The 22,425-nt window shown below is 37.3% G+C and overlaps 1 protein-coding gene across 1 annotated transcript; it reads right to left on the bottom strand.

The window, feature by feature from the left end:
• Positions 1-401: 401 nt before the first annotated feature.
• On the bottom strand, positions 402-16,030 carry TSPAN13 (tetraspanin 13). Its single transcript, XM_015810801.1, has 6 exons — positions 15,769-16,030; positions 10,180-10,347; positions 8,009-8,089; positions 4,879-4,992; positions 3,355-3,465; positions 402-1,517 (listed from the first exon to the last, which is right to left on the bottom strand). The coding sequence occupies exons 1-6, from the start codon at positions 15,829-15,831 to the stop codon at positions 1,443-1,445; spliced, it is 612 nt and encodes a 203-aa protein (XP_015666287.1). The 5' UTR covers positions 15,832-16,030; the 3' UTR covers positions 402-1,442.
• Positions 16,031-22,425: the final 6,395 nt, after the last annotated feature.

Below are 22,425 nucleotides of genomic sequence, written 5' to 3'. Positions count from 1 at the left end.
GATGAGACAAAATTTAATACTTGACTGCTCTCTAATGGCCATCTAGATTGCTGAAATTCAAGTCTAATAGTCCTCTTGAAGAGCAGGAACTGGTTCCCACCCTACTTTCAATTTCCAGAACTGCTTCTTCTTGGCAGTTTGTTTTTTCCCCCCATCATGTCATTATTACTTACATTTCTTTTAAGCTTTCTGCTCTCTACAGACTTCCTCCAATTATCCTTTTAAAACTAATATATTTAATTTGCTTGAACAATCTGTATTTATATAATGTTAATAGAAAAACTACAAATGCTTTGGCAGTTCAACAAGGGTTATGTTATATGATACATGGCTGCAACAGAATTTTAAATGTAATTATTTAAAAGTTTTATTTTAAAATAAAGAGAAGAACTACAAAGATATTACTTACAATAATCTAATACACATTTATTATCACATACTTTAGATATCAATGAACAAACAGTTAAATTTAAGACCCATATCAGTACCATAGTTTATGTATTACACTGATAAAATATAATTGCCCCTTCCTCAAAACCTCCTATCAGCAATAACTTACCATGACAAGCCAACTACACATTATGCGTCTCCATTTATCATTTTATGTTACACATCTTGTACAAATTTAGTATACTGTAAAAATTCATCTCTCTTTCTTACCGTTGTTCATATACTGGGTACAAAGAAAACTGATAGTCAACTTACTGAAAATTATAATGTTAGGTAATATCCAATCACCCCTGACAAATGATTTCATATCTTTTAGAGGCAAGGTAAATCAGGAGATTTAGACATAATCTGTTCTTGGGCTGAAACAGAATCACTATTTATATAGCCAATATTGAAATTAATGGACAACCTTGAACGGATTTCCATTTATATCTTGAACAGATCCAAAAACTGAAGAGGAGTTGATAGGTATAACTCCTAATTATTAAAAATGATGAGTTTTCAATTGCCGTGATTATTTGAGGGGGTTTCTTCCAAATTAATATCAGTATTAGAAACAAAAGCATAATTTCTTTATCATATTTCAAATGAAATGCACTGAAGCCAATAAATGTCTTTCAAAAAAAGGAGGAAGAAATAGATCAATGAAAGAGTTTCTGAGAAATGAAATGCATCATAAGAACAAATAAATCTTTCTTTAAATTAAAAGTAACACCAACCCTTTGAGAGAAGAGTAACATGAATAACTCTACTGAATCACTACATGCCTAGGGAATTCATATTCTGTTTAGTTATACAATTGTCAAAAAAGGATTTCAAACTAGTTTCTTCAAAGAACACTAGAAAACAGAATGAGAAGCAGTTCTAGATCTATTTTCTTATCTCAAAGGCACGTGCCCCCAATTAACATGGAGAGTAGACAGATCAGTGGAGAATTCAGCTTTTTAAAACCTTAGGGGGGGAAATGTTCAGTCCCTGAAAACATTTCCAGGTCAAAGAAATGCACTAGGGTTTGCACGTGGATCTTTCTGATTCCGGTATCTGTAAGTGAGCCACACTCCTAAGATCTGAAGGAAGAAAAGAAAGAAAGCATTTGCTAAAACTTCATAATATATTGCAATATCAGCTTTCAGCAGTCTATCACTTCATTTATAAACTTTGTCTATACCCAATATTCCTGACTCATTATATACTCATATATGAAGGAATAATATTTATGAGTATTTATGAGTAAATAATATACCAATTTTCAACCTTAGAATAACCTACAAAATTGAACTTTTACTTTTCCCGATATTCCTGAACTTGGAGTAACTTTGGATATCATTTTAGAATGAAACTATCTTTATTTTTTGTTATACTATATATTTCTATGTGTACTATCTCTATGTATTTTATTTCATCAATACACGTAATCCTTATTTAATGACTGTTCATTCAGTGACTGTTCAAAGTAACAACAGTGCTGAACAAGGAAACCTATGCTCAGTCCTCAATGTTACAGCTACTGTAATGTTACCAGAATCACATGATTGCCATTTGAGTTCTTGGCAATCACTAAGCAATTATGAAAGCAGCAGCATCCTACAGTCACGTGATTGCCATTTTGCACCATTCATTGTCATTTTCTGATAGGCAAAGTCAACGTGGTGCACTTCACATTTAATAATCTATGATAATTTGCTTAACAACCACAGCTAGAACTGACAAACGTCATCATAAAACAGGCAGTCATGTGATTCTTAATGACAGAATTCCAATTGTTGCTGGTAAGTGAGGACTATCTGTTATCATAAACAAGACTGCATCATTTTATCACTGGATTTTTTTTAAAAAAAGACTTTGCTTAAAAATTTATTCAGAAAAAGTTATTTGGAACTCACTGCTGTTCACTAAAGTTGCTTTCTTTTTTTCTTTAGATTTCTGCATTTGTCTGTAGACAGACCTTTATCTTTTTTTTTTTCAAAATAATGAGGAAATCTGAAAAAAGACATCTGATTTCATAGGAAGTGTTGTACTAGGATGAGGTCCAAAACTATCATTTTCAGAAATTTTAGAATGGGTACGGACCTTCATGTTATGTTTTTTGTTGCATGAAATCAGCTAAGTTGGGTATTATTCACATTTTTTCATTTTTCTCCATCTATAATTACTCTGTTTGCTAGCTACATAATCTATGAAGAGAAACTTCAGCAGATTTGGAAAACCACTGAGCTATCCCTGTGTGATGTTGAAAAAATTATTATCCAGAGCCAGACCTAGGTAGTAATTGAATAGAAGACCAATTTGTAGACTAGATTATTATCTCCCAAAAGGTAGCAATGGCAAATAACTTCTGTTCTGTGGCAGTTCATGCTTCAAAAATGAATTTGGGAAGAATTGTGGACTTCATGCTTACAACAAAACAATACCCATCTGCTACTAATAAAATAACCACATTATTTTGTCAGACTTAAAAAAAGACGATCAGGTTTTAAAAAGTCAGCTGATAAAAATGATTCTTCAGTTAGTGACTTCCCAAATTTGTGTGAAAATCATAAAAGACATGGCTACTTTAAGGTACTTTTCCCTATTTATTTTTCAAATGTGCACAGTCCTAGAAAACAAAATGGACTGTTTGTATAATCACCAGGAATAAGCTATAACTGACAATGTTACAATGCATGTGACCTGTACAGAAATAATTAACGGTGAATTCAGTGACATTCACTCCTGCATAGGATTTTAACTTTACCTAACAATGAAATAATTTGTATATTATCATGCTAAGAAATAAAAATATTTTTACTTTTATAGAAGAGAACAGTGTTTCCCCATATCAACACATTTACAGAAAAAAAAATATTGGCAAGTTCTCTGAATCACACATATATACACAAAAGTTTAGACTGATTTTGCACTTACCTCTGTGAAACTAAAGAAGAGACCAATGCCTCCTACAAATCTCAAGACCATTCCAGAATATTCGTTAATTATAGGTGCACAGGATTTACAGGTCAGCGTTTCAAAACATTCCTAAAAACAATCATTATTTCAATTCATTATTAGGATGTTTATCTGTAGCATGTATGATATTTAGAATATTTGTAGCCCCCCCCCACATAATATAACACTGGGCAGCTAACAATAATCAAACCAACATATTACAAATACTCCCTCCTCCCAAATAAAAGACCATCACAGACTAATCAGTTGACATAAAAAAACTCATACTAATTGCCCATAGTTTGGTCTCATGTTACATCCTGGCTCATAATCTAGGACAGGCATGTCAAACTCACGATGTCGCGTAAAATATTGAGACTTTTTCCCCATTGCTGGCAATGGGGTGGGCACGGTTTAAGCGTGATGCATCCGGTCCGCGGGCCGGCAGTTTGACATGCCTGATCTAGGAGAAGAGTCAACAGAAAAAGGACTACGGTACCTAGATCTCAATGGAGAGTCTGTTATGTAAAGCAGGTGCCCCCCAAGATCATGCCAAGTCCCTTGGGAGGAAATTGAGGACGAGTGCACCACCACAATGGTGTAACACGGGCAAATCTCAGAGCATTCGGAATTATGAACATGATGTATTCTGGACCAGTTGAAACTTCCAAGTAGTCGCCAAGAGCAGTCCCACAGCAATAATTGAATTAGGAGTGACTGAGATGTGAATAAGATCAGGGCAAGGCCTCCCAGCCAAGGAACAGGTACAATTTTCAAATTGCATACCAGCATTGTCCAGGTGAGTGCTACCTCACTTCAACACCTTATTGTCACAAGATAAGCCTATACATAATTTCACTTGTGATCTGTCAGATTTGCTTTTTGTCTTATTAGCATTTTCTCTTAACAATACTCTAGGTATCTCTTATGTTGTTTCATCTTTCAGAGCTCATGTATGAACCAGGGGCTCCATAAGATCCACAATTACAGAGCACATAGGTGGGATCCACTGTCTCAGTTGAACTAAACACAGAAATTTAGGAATAACCTCAATCCTTCTGAAACACACTGGGTTTATAAATTGCCTGAGATAAGCCAACTTTCCCTGCAAAGTTCCTGTTGGAACTCCAGGACCATGGCAAGGAATGAATTCACATTTTCCAACCACATTGTCATTGTACCAAGATGAAAAGCATATCTAGGGGTTGACCTCTGCTGTCAAATGGACCAACAATAAGCTATACTAAGTCCAAGACTGCCACAGTGCTCATGAATTCTGCTTCTTGGACAGATCTTGAAATAAGAAGATTTGGATTTCATATCAACCTTTTTTTCTCTCCAAAAATTCTACCATAACTGTATCTATTGTAATTAAATGCAAGAAATGGATTATGGATTTCAAAGATAGAACATTACAGATCCAAGAGAGACAGATAAGCAAAGTAAATACTGTATATAGTAATAAAGTTCTTATAAAACAGAACATAAAAATAGTCAACTTACAGCAGAACAAGAAGTATCATCACTGACATTATGGAAGCCACAACAGTTTAGAGTCCGCTGAATATCCTGCCTTGCACTGTTTGTGTTGTTCCACGCAACCTCTAGAAGTTTGCTCTATAAATACAAAGAAAAATTTTAGTAGCCAAGAACTGCTCTTTGCTATTAGTGTGATATAAACTTCTGCGTAAAGACTCTCATTTGCTAATTATATCATATAAGTTCACTCTCTTCATTCCAGAACATAGCATATAAGCGATGTTTGAGCAGGGTACGCAGGATTGTCTAGAACACTACACAACCTCTTCATGATTTGTTTTCTTTGTTACCTTCTGGGAGGATGCTCCGTGAACATCCAGATTCAGTCACAGTTTTGTTCCATATAGCAGGGCTTTTCAACCTTTTCACCCATTGTACCACTTTTAGGATATGGCAACATCCGAGTACCACCAGTCGCCTAGCAAGGTGTCAAAAACTTGATGACAAAAAAACACCCAGAAAAAGTGATAAAGTACAGGTGGTCCTCGACTTAAAAACAGTTCACTTAGTGACTGTTAAAAGTTACAATGGCATTGAAAAAAGTGCCCCCAAGCCACAGCCGAGCAAGATACCTGCCTGCCCACCTGGCGGCACTCTTCCTCCTGTCTCAGGTTTTTATAGTTGTGAGCATTTCTGTTGAGGATTGGCAGCGGGGGTGGAGTGGGGGGTGTTTGGATTTTATTCTCCCCATCTGCTGGATGGTTGCAGCAGGTTTTGGTCACTTACATGACCCTGGGACACTGTGACCGTCATAAATATGAATCAATTGCCAAGCATCTGAATGTAAATCACAAGACCTGGAGATGCTGCAACATTCCAGCTGATTGGTGCTTCTTCAGGGCTCAGCAGAAGCACCAGGATCAGCGCCGAGCTACAGCTGGATCCTGGCGCTGATCCTGGCACTTCCACTGAGCCTTGACAGCCCCGAAGAAGCGCCAATCAGCTGGAAAGTGGCATTGATCCTGGCGCTTCCGCTGAGCCCTGACAGCCCTGCAGCTCCAGCCAGCTTGTGCGGTGCTGCCACCGGTTCAGCTCATTCCCCTCCCCCGCTACCACTTCCTAGGATGGTCATGTACCACCTGCCAGGTGCCAATGTACCACAAGTGGTACCCTTACCACTGGTTGCAAAGCCCTGCCATATAGCATCAACCTTGTGAACTGTCAAGCTTGTGAACTGACTTTCTGCTATGTATTCAAGATGGACAGTGATTAATATTTGTATGTATTTACAGTATATGTAAGGATGTAGGTATATACACCTTTACATATATGTATGTATATAGCATGCCTTTATGTGTGTTATGTATGTGTACATTTTTGAGAGCAGACAACAGAATTTCATTTTTAATGTGTGCCAGTGTGCCCACAGTAAAAAATGGCAATAAAGATTATCTTATCTATATCTGAACCACCAATGCAAACAGAGTAATTTTTCAGTAGTTTAATTATTCATTTCATTTCCTTATTTTGCTCATAGTTTTAAAGCTTTCACTGCTTGGATTTGTTTGGATAGTACCAATGTATGTAGAAAATCACCCTGTTTCTTGGTAATAATAATTTTGTATCTTAGATGCATTATTTAGCCTCCCTTTCTCCCAGTTTTGCTTGCTCACAAAACATGCTTATGTTGCTGCTGATTCATTTCTTTTGCCATATTGGGGGTATATGAAGGGAAATGACTGTGTTTTGGTTTCTGTCTGTTCACAGGCTTATTTTAAATCAGATTTTTTTCAAATTTGGCAATTTTAAGATATATGGACTTCAGCTCTCCTAATTCCTCAGCCAGCATACTGGTTTAAACCCAGTATACACTATGAATGTGAAGAGACTTGGATTACCTTAAATGGGTGCATGTCTTAAAAAATGCTATTCAAAAGACCGTGTAACCTGCAGCTAAATTAAAGCTGTTTGCACTATCTATTTAACTGATATTTCTGGCACATTATGGTGAAAAACATCAGGCAACAGATGATTGGGTTTCTCTATTTCAGGAGTGTCAAACTGCCGGCCCATGGGCAGGTTTCATCATACCGGAGCCGCGCCCACCCCATTGCTGGCAATGGCGAAAAAGCTCCAATACGTTGCACGACGTCACGTGACATCGCGAGTTTGACATGTCTGCTCTATTTTGTAACTTGTGCTTTTTCCTTTTGTTTTATTTTTGGCTAACTGGAACAACCAAGGTTTCACAAAATGGATTAACAGTAGTAGTACTTAATGTTACAGTATTTATGAGGGAGAGGATCAATTCCATAGCCAACCTTCTCATTTCTTCATTATTTTTTATCAGGAAAAAAACTATAAGAAGAATGGAGTTAACTCCAACTTGACCACTAGTACACTGCTAGATTTGAGACACCAGCCATGACTGTCAACAAGGAGCTTCAATGGATCCAACCCAGGAAATGTATCATTAATTTTTATAGCAGTATTGCTATACAACTTTTTTATTTCAGTCCTTCAGCCAGCAATTCTATTCTAGAATGTCTTGAGTTGTTACAAGTTCTGTATTTTATATATAAAAGAGTCTTTAGAGTCTTTGATCTTTTTTTAAGATAAATCCTTCTTATCCTTATTTAGCTTTGAAATACTTGAACTGAATATCTTAAACTGAGAGCTGAAGTTAAGATTGTTGGATATGCGTTCACAGCATAATTCTCTTAACCTAGTGGCATAGACCTGTCCTCTGCTTTCCCTTCAACTGAGGCTTAACTGCTCTGTTTTCTGTAGCTATTGGGAGATTACGAGCTACATTTTGTAATTGTTACTTTTTCTAATTAACAAACAAATGCTCTTTTGCAGGTCCACTTCAACTTTGCCTCTGAATATCTTCTTCATGATCCTACTGATAAACATAACAACAACAACAATAATAATAATAGTCCCTCGGTATTTTGACTTTTTTACACCCTAATTTTACAAATCAATAAATAAAACTCTGCTTGGAACTGCTTACATACTACTTTAATAATTTTTAGGTCCTTGTTTAGGGCTTGATTATTAAGTTTTCACAAATTTTATTGTTAATCTAATTGTAGATTATACACGTAATAATAATACTTTTTAGATAAAGATATCATAAGAAATGTTTTACCTGCTGTTCTTTATTCAATGTCAAACAAGCACAGGAGACTGAGAACTGTATAACAAACACTAGCAAGAGTATAATCATATACTGAAGACACTTAGTTAAGATAATCAAAACTGCATTTGTAGAAATGATACACATATATTTGTTTGCTCTTTGATTCATTCATTTTATTTGTTTGATATGTGCTATCCAACTCAATCAATCGACTCCACACGGCATGCCACATATACATGGATAAAATGCAGTTTGCACCACTTCGGCAGAACCGGTAGCTAATTTTTTGTTGCCCAGGCCCAGAATGGACTTCCAGAAGCGGCATTCACACAGAGAACTGGTTGTTCACATATTTGAATCCCACCACTGATAAAATGTATATACAAATTTAAAAGATTAAGCTATTTTGGTCTGATTCAAAGGAAGCCCAGTTGGATGGGGAGATGACATTTTGGATTATGATTATGCCAAAATTTCCACCTGTTGCATTAACTAATTCAGGGATATTGGTTGTCATATCAGCTACAGGCAACCCCACAGCATTCTATATGCGGTCTCCAAAATATTCCAGCTTTGTTGCAGTTGCCATTTTTCAACCTGACTCTGGACCTTCTTCTTGAATCATTAGCTCCTTCTTTGTCTTACACCCCTTGAACAATTCTAATTAGCTTTTCTAATGTAACAATTGAAATTCCTAGTGAGAGATGCTATACTCACACATAATAAGAAGAGATGTTAGAATTTGCTGAAATGTGAAGCAATTTACCTGCTGTGTAATAAACAAGCTTTCTTTTTTGAACTTATGGTAAAGGTGAAGGTTTTTTTCTGTCAGTCGTGTCCAACTCTAGGGACGATGCTCATCTGCATTTGTTGGCTGAGGGAGCCAACGTTGTCCAAAGACAATTTTCATGGTCATGTGGCCAACATAGCTTTACACCAAAGGTGCATAGAATGCTGTTACTTTCTCACCTTCCCAATAAACGGTAACTATTAAACTACTTGCGTTTGCATGCTTTCGAACTGCTAGTTGGGCAGGAACTAGGGCAAGTAACGGGAGCTCACTACATTGCGTGGAGCTCCAGCTGCCAAGCTCAGTGTTTTTAACCACTGAATCACTGCACCCCTTTCTGAACATAATGTAGTTTAATTTGCATAAAAGATTCTTCAGGTAAATAATAATATAAGCTACATGAATATTTACACAATGAGATATCTCTTCTTTTTCTTACAGGTAATCCTCACTTTACAAACATTTGTTAATGGCGGAACAAAATTACAATAACCTTGGAAAAAGTGATTTACAACAGTCCTTGTAGTTATGACTGTTGTACACAAACACACCCACAGTCACATGATTGCAATTTGGGGACTTGGCAACTGGCTCACATTTATGATTGGCTGCTGCTTCCTGAGGTCATATGATTGCCATCTGCAACCTTTCCAACCAGTTTCCAACAAAATTGTCAATTGGAGAAAGTCATGTGGTGAGTTGCTTTATGCCCCAACTAACTATGGATTACTACGGTCCAAATTGGGGTCGTAAGTCAAGTGCTATCTGTTATTTAAAGATCATAGACAAGTTAGGTATTGAAGAAGTAAAAAGACCATAGGTCCACATGATCTTTCTTATGCTGGAATTTTAAAACATCTAGATATGCTTTAAAAGCTATTGTTTGATTCCAAGGGATGTATTAAAAAAAACAATTGTGCGACATAATAAGTCAATAAAGTTATAGTGAGCAGTGAGGACTTTTTCCATTTTTATCTTAAAAAAAGATTTAGTGTTTAAGACTATCTGAAGTCAATGCTTTTTTTCTTTAAATTGATCAGTATTTTATTTATTTATGTATTACCCATTCAACTCCAATGGACTCTTATTAATTGGCTGTCAAATTAGTTTAGTCTCTGGAAACTCTGGAGATCTGCAGCCATTGGAAAGAAACCAGTTATATCACTGGAGAAAGCTGTTACTATCTAATTTTTAGTGTCGTAACAAGGATAGAGGTTGAGTTGTTCAAAAATATAACACTTATTTTCCTGTACTTTAGTTGATTTCACCAAAACGCTGCCCTCCATTTAATGAACCTGCCATGAAGTACAAGAAACCATGAAGATGTCATTCAAAGGAGTTTCAGACAAATAGGGGAGATGTTTTAGATTACTTTCAAGTCAAAGGATACAAAGAAAAGCAGGACCTGGTGGTGTTTGATGGCCCCAATCAGTCCCACCAGAGCAATCAGGAAAAGAAAGATTCCTACTGCCACTGCGACTCCAACAACCCGGAAACTGGAAATCAGGCCAAAGCCAATGCCCCAAGCTGCAATTCCAATCAGCAGCAGACTGACCAACTGGTAAGAAAGAGAAAAAGAGAAGGAAAGTTTTGGTCACATGTTAGAACAATGTACTGTTCCTTCTCTAGCCAAGTGAAAGGTCAACATTTCCAAATCGCTGCAATAGTTTTGGTCCAAAAATTCCCACAAACAACTTCTCCTGGGTATAAAATTCACAGTAACTTGAAGAGTTGAACCTAGCTTAATTTTCATGATCTTAAAAATCTAGTGCTTCAGGTGCTACTTTAACTCTCTAAATGCCTATGACAGTTTTAAAATTATGCAAAGTTCCTTTTAGGAACCAAAGACAATCATAAAGGAAATCAGCAGATGCCAGTAGGAAGTCATCATTCATTAATTTAAAATGCTACTTTTGTACATTATGTACAATTGTACATTATGCATTTTAAAACACATTGCAACATACTGTAGTATGTACAAAATGTACAATTGTACATTATGTACAAAATGTACAATTGTACATTATGCATTTTAAAACACATTGCAACATACTGTAGTTCATGTTCACAAGTTTGATGAGTTTATAGCTTTTTTAAAAAAAATCATAAGAAAAAAAATCAAAGGAAAAATCAACCTCATATGTTGTTTTCCACATTTTATGGATAACAATATGGAAGTGGTTTGTCATTATTTTCTTCCAGAATATTTTTAATACCCTATCTAGCTTACAATTTTGCAGTTTTCTGGCAATCTCCTATGTGCTCATCTGGTTTGACCTGATTAGTTGTTTTTTTTAAGATCATCCAAGGTCAGCTAAGTTCTGCCATCTAGTTGACAATTTTGAATTAATCTTTGTAACAGCAACTTATAATCAACCTTTGAAAACATGCAAAAAAACATGTATCCTTATTTAATAAAAAAATATTCTGACACCTATGAACAACATAAAGAATGCCTTAATCCACAATGCTAAAGCCACACTGGAAATTAAATGGCAATTCAGCTTCACAAAGAACTTCAGAAATCTCACACTCTTTGGGTAGATGGCAGGCAGTAAGTATATACCACTTGTGATAGAAGAAGATAAAGGAACCATTGTCATTTGTATGGGGTCCCGTTAAATTTTTTAATTAGAATACAGGTAATCCTGGTTTAGCGACTGCCTCATGTAGTAACTATTTACAATTACAACAATCACAACAAAGTAACTTAAATGTAATTTAAACAAATTTTCAGATCTATGACCTTCGCAGATTTATAAAACAAAGGAACATTAAAGTATGATCATAAGCACAATTTCATTTAACTTTGCTTAACTACCACGTTACTGGTCCCAACTGTAGTTACTAAACCAGGACTACCTATAAGGTTTTTACTTTTGCCCAGCCTTTAATCAAAATTAAGTTTAAAGTCTGCACAGCACTTTTCCTCCCCAGCACCTAGCATATTTCAAAAAGGACAGCTTTGGCACAAAGAAATATTTGACAAGTCATGTTTTAAATGGAGGAAATCACTTTTTAAATGCAGGAAGCCCCCACCTTTCCTGTTTCTGTAAAAAAGAAAAGAACAGACATCAATGCAATGCAAAATTGAGCTATTGTGATACAGAATAACACCTACAATCAGGTGCCATACCAGAAATAAAAACTAACATAGTTGTTGGCCATACTGTCTGAGAATTTGGAGAGTTGCAATCCTAATACATGTGGAGATTACCAGGTTGGACAACTTTTTGATTTCTAGGGCATCACATGACGCATAGCTTCCCAAAACAACACTTCCATTCTATTCGGTATAGATGCTAAATGGTTGGCCCACTTTGTATGCACAAGTGCATACAAGATATCACCAAATTCCTAGAAGTTGTTAAGTTTATGCAATACTCAGTAATGCTTTATTATAACTGATCCAGAATAAAGGGACACAAACTTTCATTCTTGTAAAATATCTGGCTTTTTGATTGTACACATAAAAAATCCCAGGATTATGTGATGTTTAAAAACAGCCAAATGGGATGAATTTGATACATCAACCCAACCATTATATTTTCTCTAGGACTAGCAGGCTCAGTCATAAGAATTGTTGCAATCTCCATATTTTGAGAAGTTTCCAAATTATGCCTGTTGATAGATTTATAGTGGAACATGCATTACTTACATTTTTATTTTTCCATTGTGATTTTATTAGTCTAATTTAGTGTACAGTTCAAACTGATCAGGAAGTTTTTATAAGATGTAAAAAGTAGGAAAGCAATTCAGTAACAGTTTACAACTAGCTATCTGCAGTAAAAACTCAAGCACAAGATGTCAATAACAAATATTTATTTTAAAAGTTGACGTGCCGGACCATTACAGAGAATGAGATAACACTGCCGTACCATGCTGCAATTATAATAAAAGGTAAGGTATACATTATTCAAATTAAAAAACCCATTCTCAAACTCTGGAATTTTATCCAGTATAAATGTTTAGTTTCAACATTTGCAAGGTCCAGTAATTGTTTGCAGGCCTCAATAACCTTCATCGCTATAATCCCTTGTCGACTTGCCAGCTTAATCTTGTTTCCCAGGTTCTATGGTTTCTTAATGTAAGGACGAAAAGGCCTATCTTGAAACCAACCTGGAACATAGGCTTTGAGTAATTAAACCATCAAATCCTCAACTAAACACAAGAAAATACATTATTCATCATCCAAGATGCTTCACACATGATGTGGCAAGATACACAATTTCTCATTACTTCCTTACCTGGGACCTGAATCACAGTTTCTCATCTATGTGCTGGTGTCAGAGGTGGCAATACTTTCCAATTTACTGCAGAAATACATGACTTTTTTATTTTTTAAAGCTTAATAATTTAATCCAAAATTAAAGTATAGTAACAACATTACAAATGTTTGAAAATTAGAATTCTAATTTTTTTAAGTTAATTTAAGACAAAAAACAATAGCAAAATAAGATGCAATAGCAGTTTTATGGGATAGTCTGAAGCTCAAAAGTCCTTCTGGGACTAATGGAAAGAGAACTGGAAAGAAAATGGAACTCTCATTTTATATATGGTGACGGCAGCAAGATTGTTCTATGCACAAAAATGGATTTCTACCATGGACAAATGGTTATAAAAGTTGATGGAATTAGCAGAGATGGCCAGATTGACTGTGCTGATAAAAGAAAAGAACATTAAGTGCTTTTGTTTCTACTTGGAAACCACATCTGGACTTTGCGCTTGAGGTGGAAAAAATGGTATTATGATTTTGGGTTTTACCGATTAGACTGATTTGCCGATACAGAAATGGCTAGTGCATACTACTATAGAAATGTAAAAAGTTGAGATTTGATTTCAATGTCTGATTTTACTGCAACAGAGAAAGTCGGAAGTCAATGCCTTTTGTTTCTTTTCTCCCCTTTTTCACAACTTTTTGTTTTCCCTTTTTCTACTGTTGTCCCCTACTATTTGCTTTTGTATTTTCACATTTTATATTATAAACGAATAAAACTAATAAAAAGAGGGGGGGGAGTCATGGATTAAGTAATTTTATGTAGAGTCCTATTCCATTATCAGACTGCTCCAATGTCAAAACAACTTAACTGCAGCCTTACTGAAGTGGCCATCCTTGGGAAAGGGCTGACCTGGGAAAAAAATGTCCTGACATCAGAATTTACTGATCTGAAAAAGTTCACATGCCTCCAGAATAGATTATGAATGTTGCTAGAACAGATCTATCTAGAAGTTTACCTTAATCTATAATCTGGCTTTCTGTGATATTCATCCAGCTGCTTCAAAGAAAAACTACAGATATAGCAAGGCAAAGTAGTAGAAGCAGTAAATGAAGTAGACAAAGTAGTTATTACTAGTAAATAAACAATGTTTAGATATGTATTTAATGGTTCATTCAATGCACTAAGTTAAAATGTGGAGCGGAGATTCATCTGTTTTCAGACACTGACGTAGAGGTATGCATGCTCACAGTAACATGTGGCCTGACAATAGTGTATGAAAACTCTGCTTCCTGGTATAAATTTTTTCCCATATAATAGTAATTAAAATTAACTATAGTTAATATGATTCCTTATGTGTTTAACAATTGGGTAACAACGTTTGAAGAAATTTGAGGCACACCCAAGGTTTTGGCTGCAATTGCTCAGGGACTTCAGTTCTGTACTTTTGGCTTAACATGACATGATTTATTTAGCAAAGTACTTAAGCAAATCTTTGCTAAGCATGTTGTGTGAATTTTCTAATAGCCCAATATAAACTATTAAAAAGTGGAAAAAGTAGCTCCTCTACCCCTGCTTAAAAAAATGTGTTAGAAGTTTTTGAGCAGTTTAAATCCACAAAAGAAAAGAGTATTATCCTGTAAGAAAACATTGTTAGAAAGACTAAATTGTTCTGAATATTGTGGGATTCTCAGGCTTTAACCAGGAAAATGAGAGTTGTAATTTCATATCATGATCAGTCGCTTGATAGTGACATGGACAGAGAATAAATGTAATAATAAACAAGCAAATAAAACAAATAATGTCCTCTCTAGTGAGAAGAGAGGAGTGGAAGAGGTCAAGATGGCAGCCACAACTATGCAACTACGCAATCTTGGTTATTTGACCTCCTGTTGTTTCAGCAAGCATGAGACTGAGACCTTGTGACTCCCTACTCAGCGATAGAGTTTATTTCCAAGTGCAAATGCACAGATAGAAGTCGGAATCTTGCAGAGTTATAGAAGCTAGAATAATACAGCATAAGATTTTATGGATTATTACTCCACAATTTAAACCAATGTCATCTAGCACTGGCATGGGCATGCAGAGGCTTTGATATAAAATAAAAACCAAAAGGATCAAACTTTTTAAAGATGAAAACTAATAATTATTTCAGCTAATTATTCTCAATTATCTAACTTTGCTGTTCTACCAGCAATGATCCGCCTCTATGTCTAACTAATATCGAACAGGAAGACGTTCCACAGGTGAAGATTTCCCCCCAGTTGGATTTCTCTGTCAGGCGAGGAAGAAGGCTAAATGACCGCCCTGTGTGCAGTTGCTCGAGACAAAACAATCCTGCTGAACGAAGTGATATGCCACCTCAAAGTACACATCGGTGGAGCTCCCAGAGCGTAATCTCGGGTTTAACAGAACCGCCCGGTTGCCTAGGCGCCGCACAAAGCCTGCAGAAAAGGGGCTTCTAGCAGATTCGAGTTCCCGCAGTCCCTCGCGGAGGTTCTTTAGAACCGCGGCAGGTGCATCGCGTTTTAGCGAAGGAGACTCGCTCCGGGACATCTGGCGGTCACGACTGCGTCTCACCCTCCGCGGACTATGGGACTCGCACAGGCCTACCGTGGTGCTTTTTCGCTCAGCAGTAAGAAAAGACCAGTCACTTCGGGGGGGGGGGAGGGAAGATCTCCCACGCCCACCCACCCCCTGCTGCCGGAGGCTCCCATTCAGTCGCCACCTGGCTCGAGAACGCGGGCGGCGGCTGGACTTACTGTGTAAAGCAGGTTGAGAGCGCAGAGCCAATTCTTGGAGCAAGAGAAGCCGCCGCAAACCATCGCGCCCCTGCGGTTGTGCTCGCTGCTGCAGGGTCCCCCGATCTGGCTAACTCTCCTCTTCTTTCAAGGCAGGAAAACAGACCTTTGCCTCCCCTGCCCGAAGTGGAAAAGGGCAGGTAGAACCAGAATGACCACGGCGGCACTACAGGAACAGCAGTCACAAAACCCTGCTTTCCCAGCCAGCTGCCAGCGCCCGCTCAGAAACCTCCGGGGGGGTGGGGGGGTGGACCGCAGGCAGCCAGGGCCCTCATTGGCTGATCTTCGGAGACAAAGGTAAAAATATGCAAATACACCCGGCCCGGCGATCTGGTTTTGAACGAAGTCGTGGAAGAGTGTGAAGCGAGTTGCACTTTCCCGTTGTCTGTTTACACTTGTATTTTATTTAAGCTTTTAGAGCAAGGTTGCTGCTTCCTGGGGAGACATTGGTCATTCGGAAAACATAAATTCTCACTGAAGCAGTTCCGTGCACACGTAACATTTGGTTGATTTTGACTTAAAGTAAATTTAGAACAGCTCTTTGCTTTCCTCATGAGTTGAACATCATTGTTCATTATTTCTTTCCTATGTCTGAGTCAAAGATTGATAGGTATTGTAGACCAATACGTTTTTGAAGTATTTGTTTGTAAGTTCTAGCTTTTAATGCAATGCATATAGTTTGTACTATGTGGTTCGAAATTGTGATGAATTGCTTTTTCAATTCTATAACAAACTAAAAGAATAAATCCAATAATAAATAATAACAAAAAGCAAAAAGAAAATAAAAAAGCAAAAAATACAACAACTCTGTAAAAGGGATCTTAAATCTTAAACAATCAAATAAATCTTGACTATACAAATGAGATTCCCATAATGTCAGCAGAAAGTCTGCTCATACACAGAAGGTATAAACATATCTTTCAGCTAAGGTTTCAGGTGACGTATACTAGCTGCTATCTACACATGATAAGTCCAATGTTTCCTCATGCTTTGATAGATTTCCAATTTGGGAATATAATTTTATACACACCTTCCCCAATACCCTATTTATAAACTTACGAAGTGTAATTGTAAAAAGAACGGACCCAAAGCATGTAGGTTAAAAGACTGTTCCAGCACATTGTACTTTTACTGGTAGGAAACCCAGCCCTCCCTAGACATCTATGATGTCCATTAAACAGAAAATAATATTTTATTGACTAAAGACAGAGACATTAGGACAGGGGTGTCAAACTCAATTTCATTGAGGACCGCATCAGCATTGCGGTTGCCCTCGGGGGGGGGCAGGGTGGGTGCGGCCTACTGGGTGGGCATGGATGGAATGGGTGTGGTCTACTGGGTGGGCATGGCCACCTCTATATCGTTCGCGTCAAGGGTGCCTGTGGGGGCCTGGGCAGGAGTGGAACAGATCTGAGGGTCTCTGGCAGAAGGGGGTGGGACCAGGGCAAGCGCCAAGGCATGGTCCATTTCTTCATTCCTCACAAAGGGTGACACTTCCCCAGCATGCACCAAGGGGGCGGGGCTAACATGACAGGGGCTGGTTCCTCGCTGTTTCTAGACGGCCTTGTGGAGCTAAGACTGAATGCGTTTCAACATAGATGGCCACCACAAAATTGTACATTGGCTCACGGCCGGCCTGGGCCAGGGCCAAGGCAGTGGGGGCCGTTCCCTCACTGTTTCCAGGATGGCTTCGCGGGCCACATGAAACCACTTCGCGGGCCGCATCCGGCCCCCGGGCCTTGTGTTTGACATGTCTGCATTAGGATGAACAATAAGGCAACCCAGTAGCTATCTGATGTATGTGTGTGTGTGTTCCATGTAGTGAATTTCATATTTATTAGATTATTATATATTTGCCTTAAACCACATGCTTATCTTTAAAAAAAAAAAAAAAAAAAAGAATCACAGTAATGATTTTGGGTTTTTTTGGGAATGCAAGCAAATAGATAGCTTTTTCAGAAGTAACATTTTCTATATCAGTGGTATTTCCTTTCAAGATAGTAAAGATTTCAATTTTTATAACCTCTAATGTCATTTGACTTCTTTATCTAGTTAAACAACAATTCTATTTAAATTATGTGCATCAAAAAATTCTGGACTGATCAAGGATTGCATAAGAAAATATATCTTAACATCTGTGTCTCTTAGCAAAAAGATTTTGTGGTGCGATAGTAAATAAGGGAAAAAGACATGCATATAAAAACCTGACATTTATAGGAAAAATTTCTTCTGTCATCCTAGAATCTGGCTTTATTCATTTAATATGAATGGTGAGATATTCAAAAGGAGTTAGAGAAAAAGCTAATTCAGAGACTGAAGATTTTCTGTGTGACTAATATGAAAAAACTACATTAAAGTGTTGAGTTATACAGGTACTTCTCATTTTAGGATTACTTGTTGAACAACTGTTACAATGGCACTAAAAAGAGTGACTTAGACCAGTTCTTATAACTTGCAGTTACAACTGACCCTGCTGCAGTTATGTGATCAAAATCTGGATGCTTAGCAACTGGCATGTATAGTATCCCAGCATCAAATGAATACCATTTATGAACTTCCTGGGGGGATTCTGAAAAGTAAACTCAATGAGTGAAGCTGGATTTCCTCAACAACAGTGTGATTTGCTTAATGACAGGTAATAAGCACAACTCCTTTAAGGAACATATCACTTAATAATAGAAGTTTCAAACCCAATTATGCTTGTAAGTTGAGGACAATCTGTATAGAAAAGATGAAAACATTGCAAAAAAAAATACATGAAGAAAAAGTGATCTATGCACTGATGCAAGATGGCATGATGGTTATCAACTTGAATAGCTTAATTCAAATTCAGAGGTGAAAGGATTCCAACGACTGTGTCATGATGATTCTTCATCCAGGAAGTATTGCTTCCTGGATGAAAGGAAGCTTTGTGTCTCAAGGATCAGCTGGTTTTGGAAGGATGAAATGGCTGTAAGATTGCATTTGTTTCTTGCTTATGAGCATCTGATCAATATTTGATAATAGAGCGAAGCCTTCAGGTTATCAGCTTCAGTTTTTTATCTTTGAACCTTAAATACTGCAACATATTAGCCTTAAACAAGAAAGAAAGTGTCAAGTACTAAAGATGAAGTGTTATTATATACAGAGATTTATATCGCACCTCCTCCTCTTACTTTCCTCATACCTGAAAATGTGACCTTTTTGCTAAATTTCAATGCCAGTGATGCCAATAGGAATAAAGCCTCAGTGTGGGGAAAAAAGCAAGTACTATATTCTATTGCAGCGGTTCTCAACCTATGGGTTGCGACCCCATTTGGGGTCGATCGACCATTTCACGGGGGTTGCCAAGCAAGGCTGTCCGCCATTTTTTTCCCCTTTTCCGGCGGGTGCGTTACCTCCCTTGGGCTGGGCCAGCTGGTGGTCGGCCTGCTCCGTCTCTGCCGCTTGCCAGCTACGCCTCGGCCGGCGCAGGGGGCGGAACCACGCATGCGCGGCGCTCCCGGGCAGGGAAAGTCCTTGACGTACGACCGGTTGGGTAGTCCTCGACTTACGACCAGTTTAGTCCTCGACTTACGACCGGTTTAGTCCTCGACTTATGACCGGTTGGGGGTCGCGGCATTAAAAAGGTTGAGAACCACTGTTCTATTGCAAGGTGATAGAAGGATGGACCTCATCAGTATTGATTCTCATGATGGGAAGATGAAAAATAGTACATATATAAGGCAGAATTGGAAGCCTTTTGTGAACTTGACTCCAGGCAATGATATGATTTTGCAACTGATCTGAGTCACAGATACACAGCATAAATATCTTGACTTCCACCCAGAGAAGGAGGGGAAAATCTAAATAAAACGAATGAAAGGCAAATTATATAAGTTGCCATTTTTAGTCCTCTCCCCCATTCCTGGCAAGTTGTTGCTTACTCCAAAGTAATCAATAATCCAAAACTGGGTATCTTAAATTAACTGGATTTGATTGGATCTTTCTTGGCAGCCATTTTGTAGTGTTACTACCATATATTTTCAAGATTCCAAATAGTACAAGTCAGGCATAGTTGGAATCTTGAAAATATATGGTGATAACACTACAAAATGGCTGTCAAGGAAGATTTCTCTATTCATAAGATGGCCACCTGATAGGTGTTGTCTGTACAGAAGATGAAATAACACACACACACACCTGAATATTTCTATTATTTCATGAGACCTTGGTAAAGTTCAGTGGTATTTCTCCAAATGTATTTTATTTATTTTATTTTAGGCTACCTAGAATCACTTAAAAAGTAGGCGGCTATATAGATCAAATGAATGAACGAACCAACAAACTAGAGGCTGGAATTTCTCTTTGCGGCATTCCAGTTTCCTATTATTGTATTTTTTTAAAGTCAAGTGGGAAAACAGGTGGACACAAAAAGTGGTGTCTGGGACTACATTATTCTAACACTGAATTAAAGTTTAGTTCACAAAAGCTTATCTGATGATTCATTTGTTACTCTTGATTATCTTTCATTCTTTTGTTTCTGCTGTGCAGCTGTGTTAATTCTTCCCTGAAAACCAGGAAAACATGTAGATGAGGAGTAAGATGTTTATAAACCTGGGCCTAAATATTGAATGTGGACAAAGTCAAAGGCTATATGAGTAGGCAGCATTATTAGATTTTTTTTGAGTAGTACCTTGTGTAGAGCTGCAACTACTGCATTTAATATCCTTATGAACTCTGTACACCCTTCTATAAATGGTTGTAATAAGATGGCCAATGTTCATTATCTGCATACTCAAGGTGCTTTCTTGACTGAAATGTTCAGTTTGCTAGATAAAGGCAAATATAAATACTGTATATGCTACAGCAAGTTCACAATTTAAAGAGCAAGCTGCTGCAGATGATATGTCCGGTGCAAGTCATGTGTTGTATGTAAATGTAGAAATAAAAATGCAATAATTATGAAAAGATAAATAGGTTGATCAAATGCAAAGGAAGGAATGCTTTTAAACTAGCCTGAAATTTTTGTGGTGGAAGTGTAATGTGTGAATCCAGAGGGGGGGGGGGGATAAGCATTCTCAGTGTTCTACTATAGCATTAAGTCATATATCATGTAGATGCAGTTTCTTATCCTTGCATCTTGAGATGCAACATTTTCCTTCAGTAGATGAATAGCAGCTCTGTGCATTTGTTGTCTGTTGAAACAGTTCAGAAAAAAGGTACCCTTCGACACAAATACACATTACAGAGCTCCTCAAACAATTTGTAGATTTCTCCCATGCCATTATTTTTAAAAGAAGTTTAAAATGTGGATATATTCCAATGTTTCATCCCCTTGGCCTCTCAGGACCATAGTTTTAATTCTGAAAATGTAAGCATACTTTTAACTTAATTGTATGCCACGAAGTATATCTAAGCGTAAAAAAAAACATAGTGTCTAGATTTGCCTGACTTTGATGAAGATTTCTGCTTAATGTGGAAATAAATTCCACTGGCAATTGCTCAGAGTTTTGAATTCGGCATAGTTGGGACTGAACTGCAAGGAAAGAAAATTAATTTGTATTGGAAATATGATCCTATATCCTTATACTTCTTGTAAATGTATAAAATTGATTTGGTTTGCTGGGAAAGGCATAGTGATTTTGTCTGACATATAAAACATTAAGAGATAAAAACACTATATCCAGACAATGCCAGTCAGATTATGTTATCATGGATATCCATGGGCCTATTATAAACGTGCTAAGTGCAGTTGATTTTTCCTTCATTAGATCTCCAAAGGCTCTATTCATTCTGCCTTTGGTGTCTGTTCTTTGATTTTTTACCACCATTCTGTGCTCATAACAATAGTTACTAATACTACAGTTTACTATTAAGTAAACAATCTGATTTGTTTCCAGACCCATTTTTTATTTAAAATACAATCAATGAGTTACTAAAATATTTATCAAATTTATGTCAATCAGAAAAACTCCAGCAACTTATAAAAATATGCAAACAAAATAACAGCACCTTAATACAATTGCTACCCTTACTGCCCCAAAGCAATATTTGATACCAGATTCCCCAAAGTTCTCTGGAAAAGCGTTATCTTCAAGGTTTCCCAGAATATATGCCTATTATTCTGACTAATGAAAGGAATGCTTCTGGAAATATTACCTTATGTGGGTTACCTTTGCTATTTCTGCCACAGTTTTAACTAGGTCTCAGCGATCAAATCGGAAAAATTGAATATTTGCCCAATCTTAGTTTAGAAAGATCATATTGGGTATCTTTAACAGGATTTTTATTTCATCTTGCTTGTGCATATAAGGAGCCATCAAAGGAACTACTTCAGACATTAATAATAATAAATAATAATAAATTTAATTTATATGCCGCCCTTCTCCCAGCGGGACTCAGGGCGGCGCACAACATATTTAAAACAAAACATAAATACATTCCCCCCCGATAAAACCGAATTAAATCAAATTTTAAAGTTGTGTCTCTATCAAATTGTTAAAAGATAAACCCCAAATAAAATCCTCCCTAGGTCAGGTCCGCTTGCTGGAAGAGCCATGTCTTGAGGGCGCGACGGAAAGCAAGAAGATCCGGAATCATCCGGATCTCGGGGGGTAGTTCGTTCCAGAGGGTAGGGGCACCCACAGAGAAGGCCCT

This window comes from Protobothrops mucrosquamatus, unplaced genomic scaffold, assembly GCF_001527695.2.
Source record: "Protobothrops mucrosquamatus isolate PMUCROS unplaced genomic scaffold, P.Mucros_1.0 scaffold21, whole genome shotgun sequence".
Classification (NCBI taxonomy): Eukaryota; Metazoa; Chordata; class Lepidosauria; order Squamata; family Viperidae; genus Protobothrops; species Protobothrops mucrosquamatus.
This window is presented reverse-complemented; position numbering and strand designations above follow the sequence as displayed.

Excerpts from the sequence above, each read along its gene's own strand:
- TSPAN13 (XM_015810801.1), bottom strand. The coding sequence starts at position 15,831 with ATGGTTTGCGGCGGCTTCTCTTGCTCCAAGAATTGGCTCTGCGCTCTC. Across the intron at positions 10,348-15,768 it reads CTCTCAACCTGCTTTACACA|TTGGTCAGTCTGCTGCTGAT; the intron begins GTAAGTCCAGCC and ends CTTTCTTACCAG. Across the intron at positions 1,518-3,354 it reads TCTTCTTTAGTTTCACAGAG|ATCTTAGGAGTGTGGCTCAC; the intron begins GTAAGTGCAAAA and ends TTCTTCCTTCAG.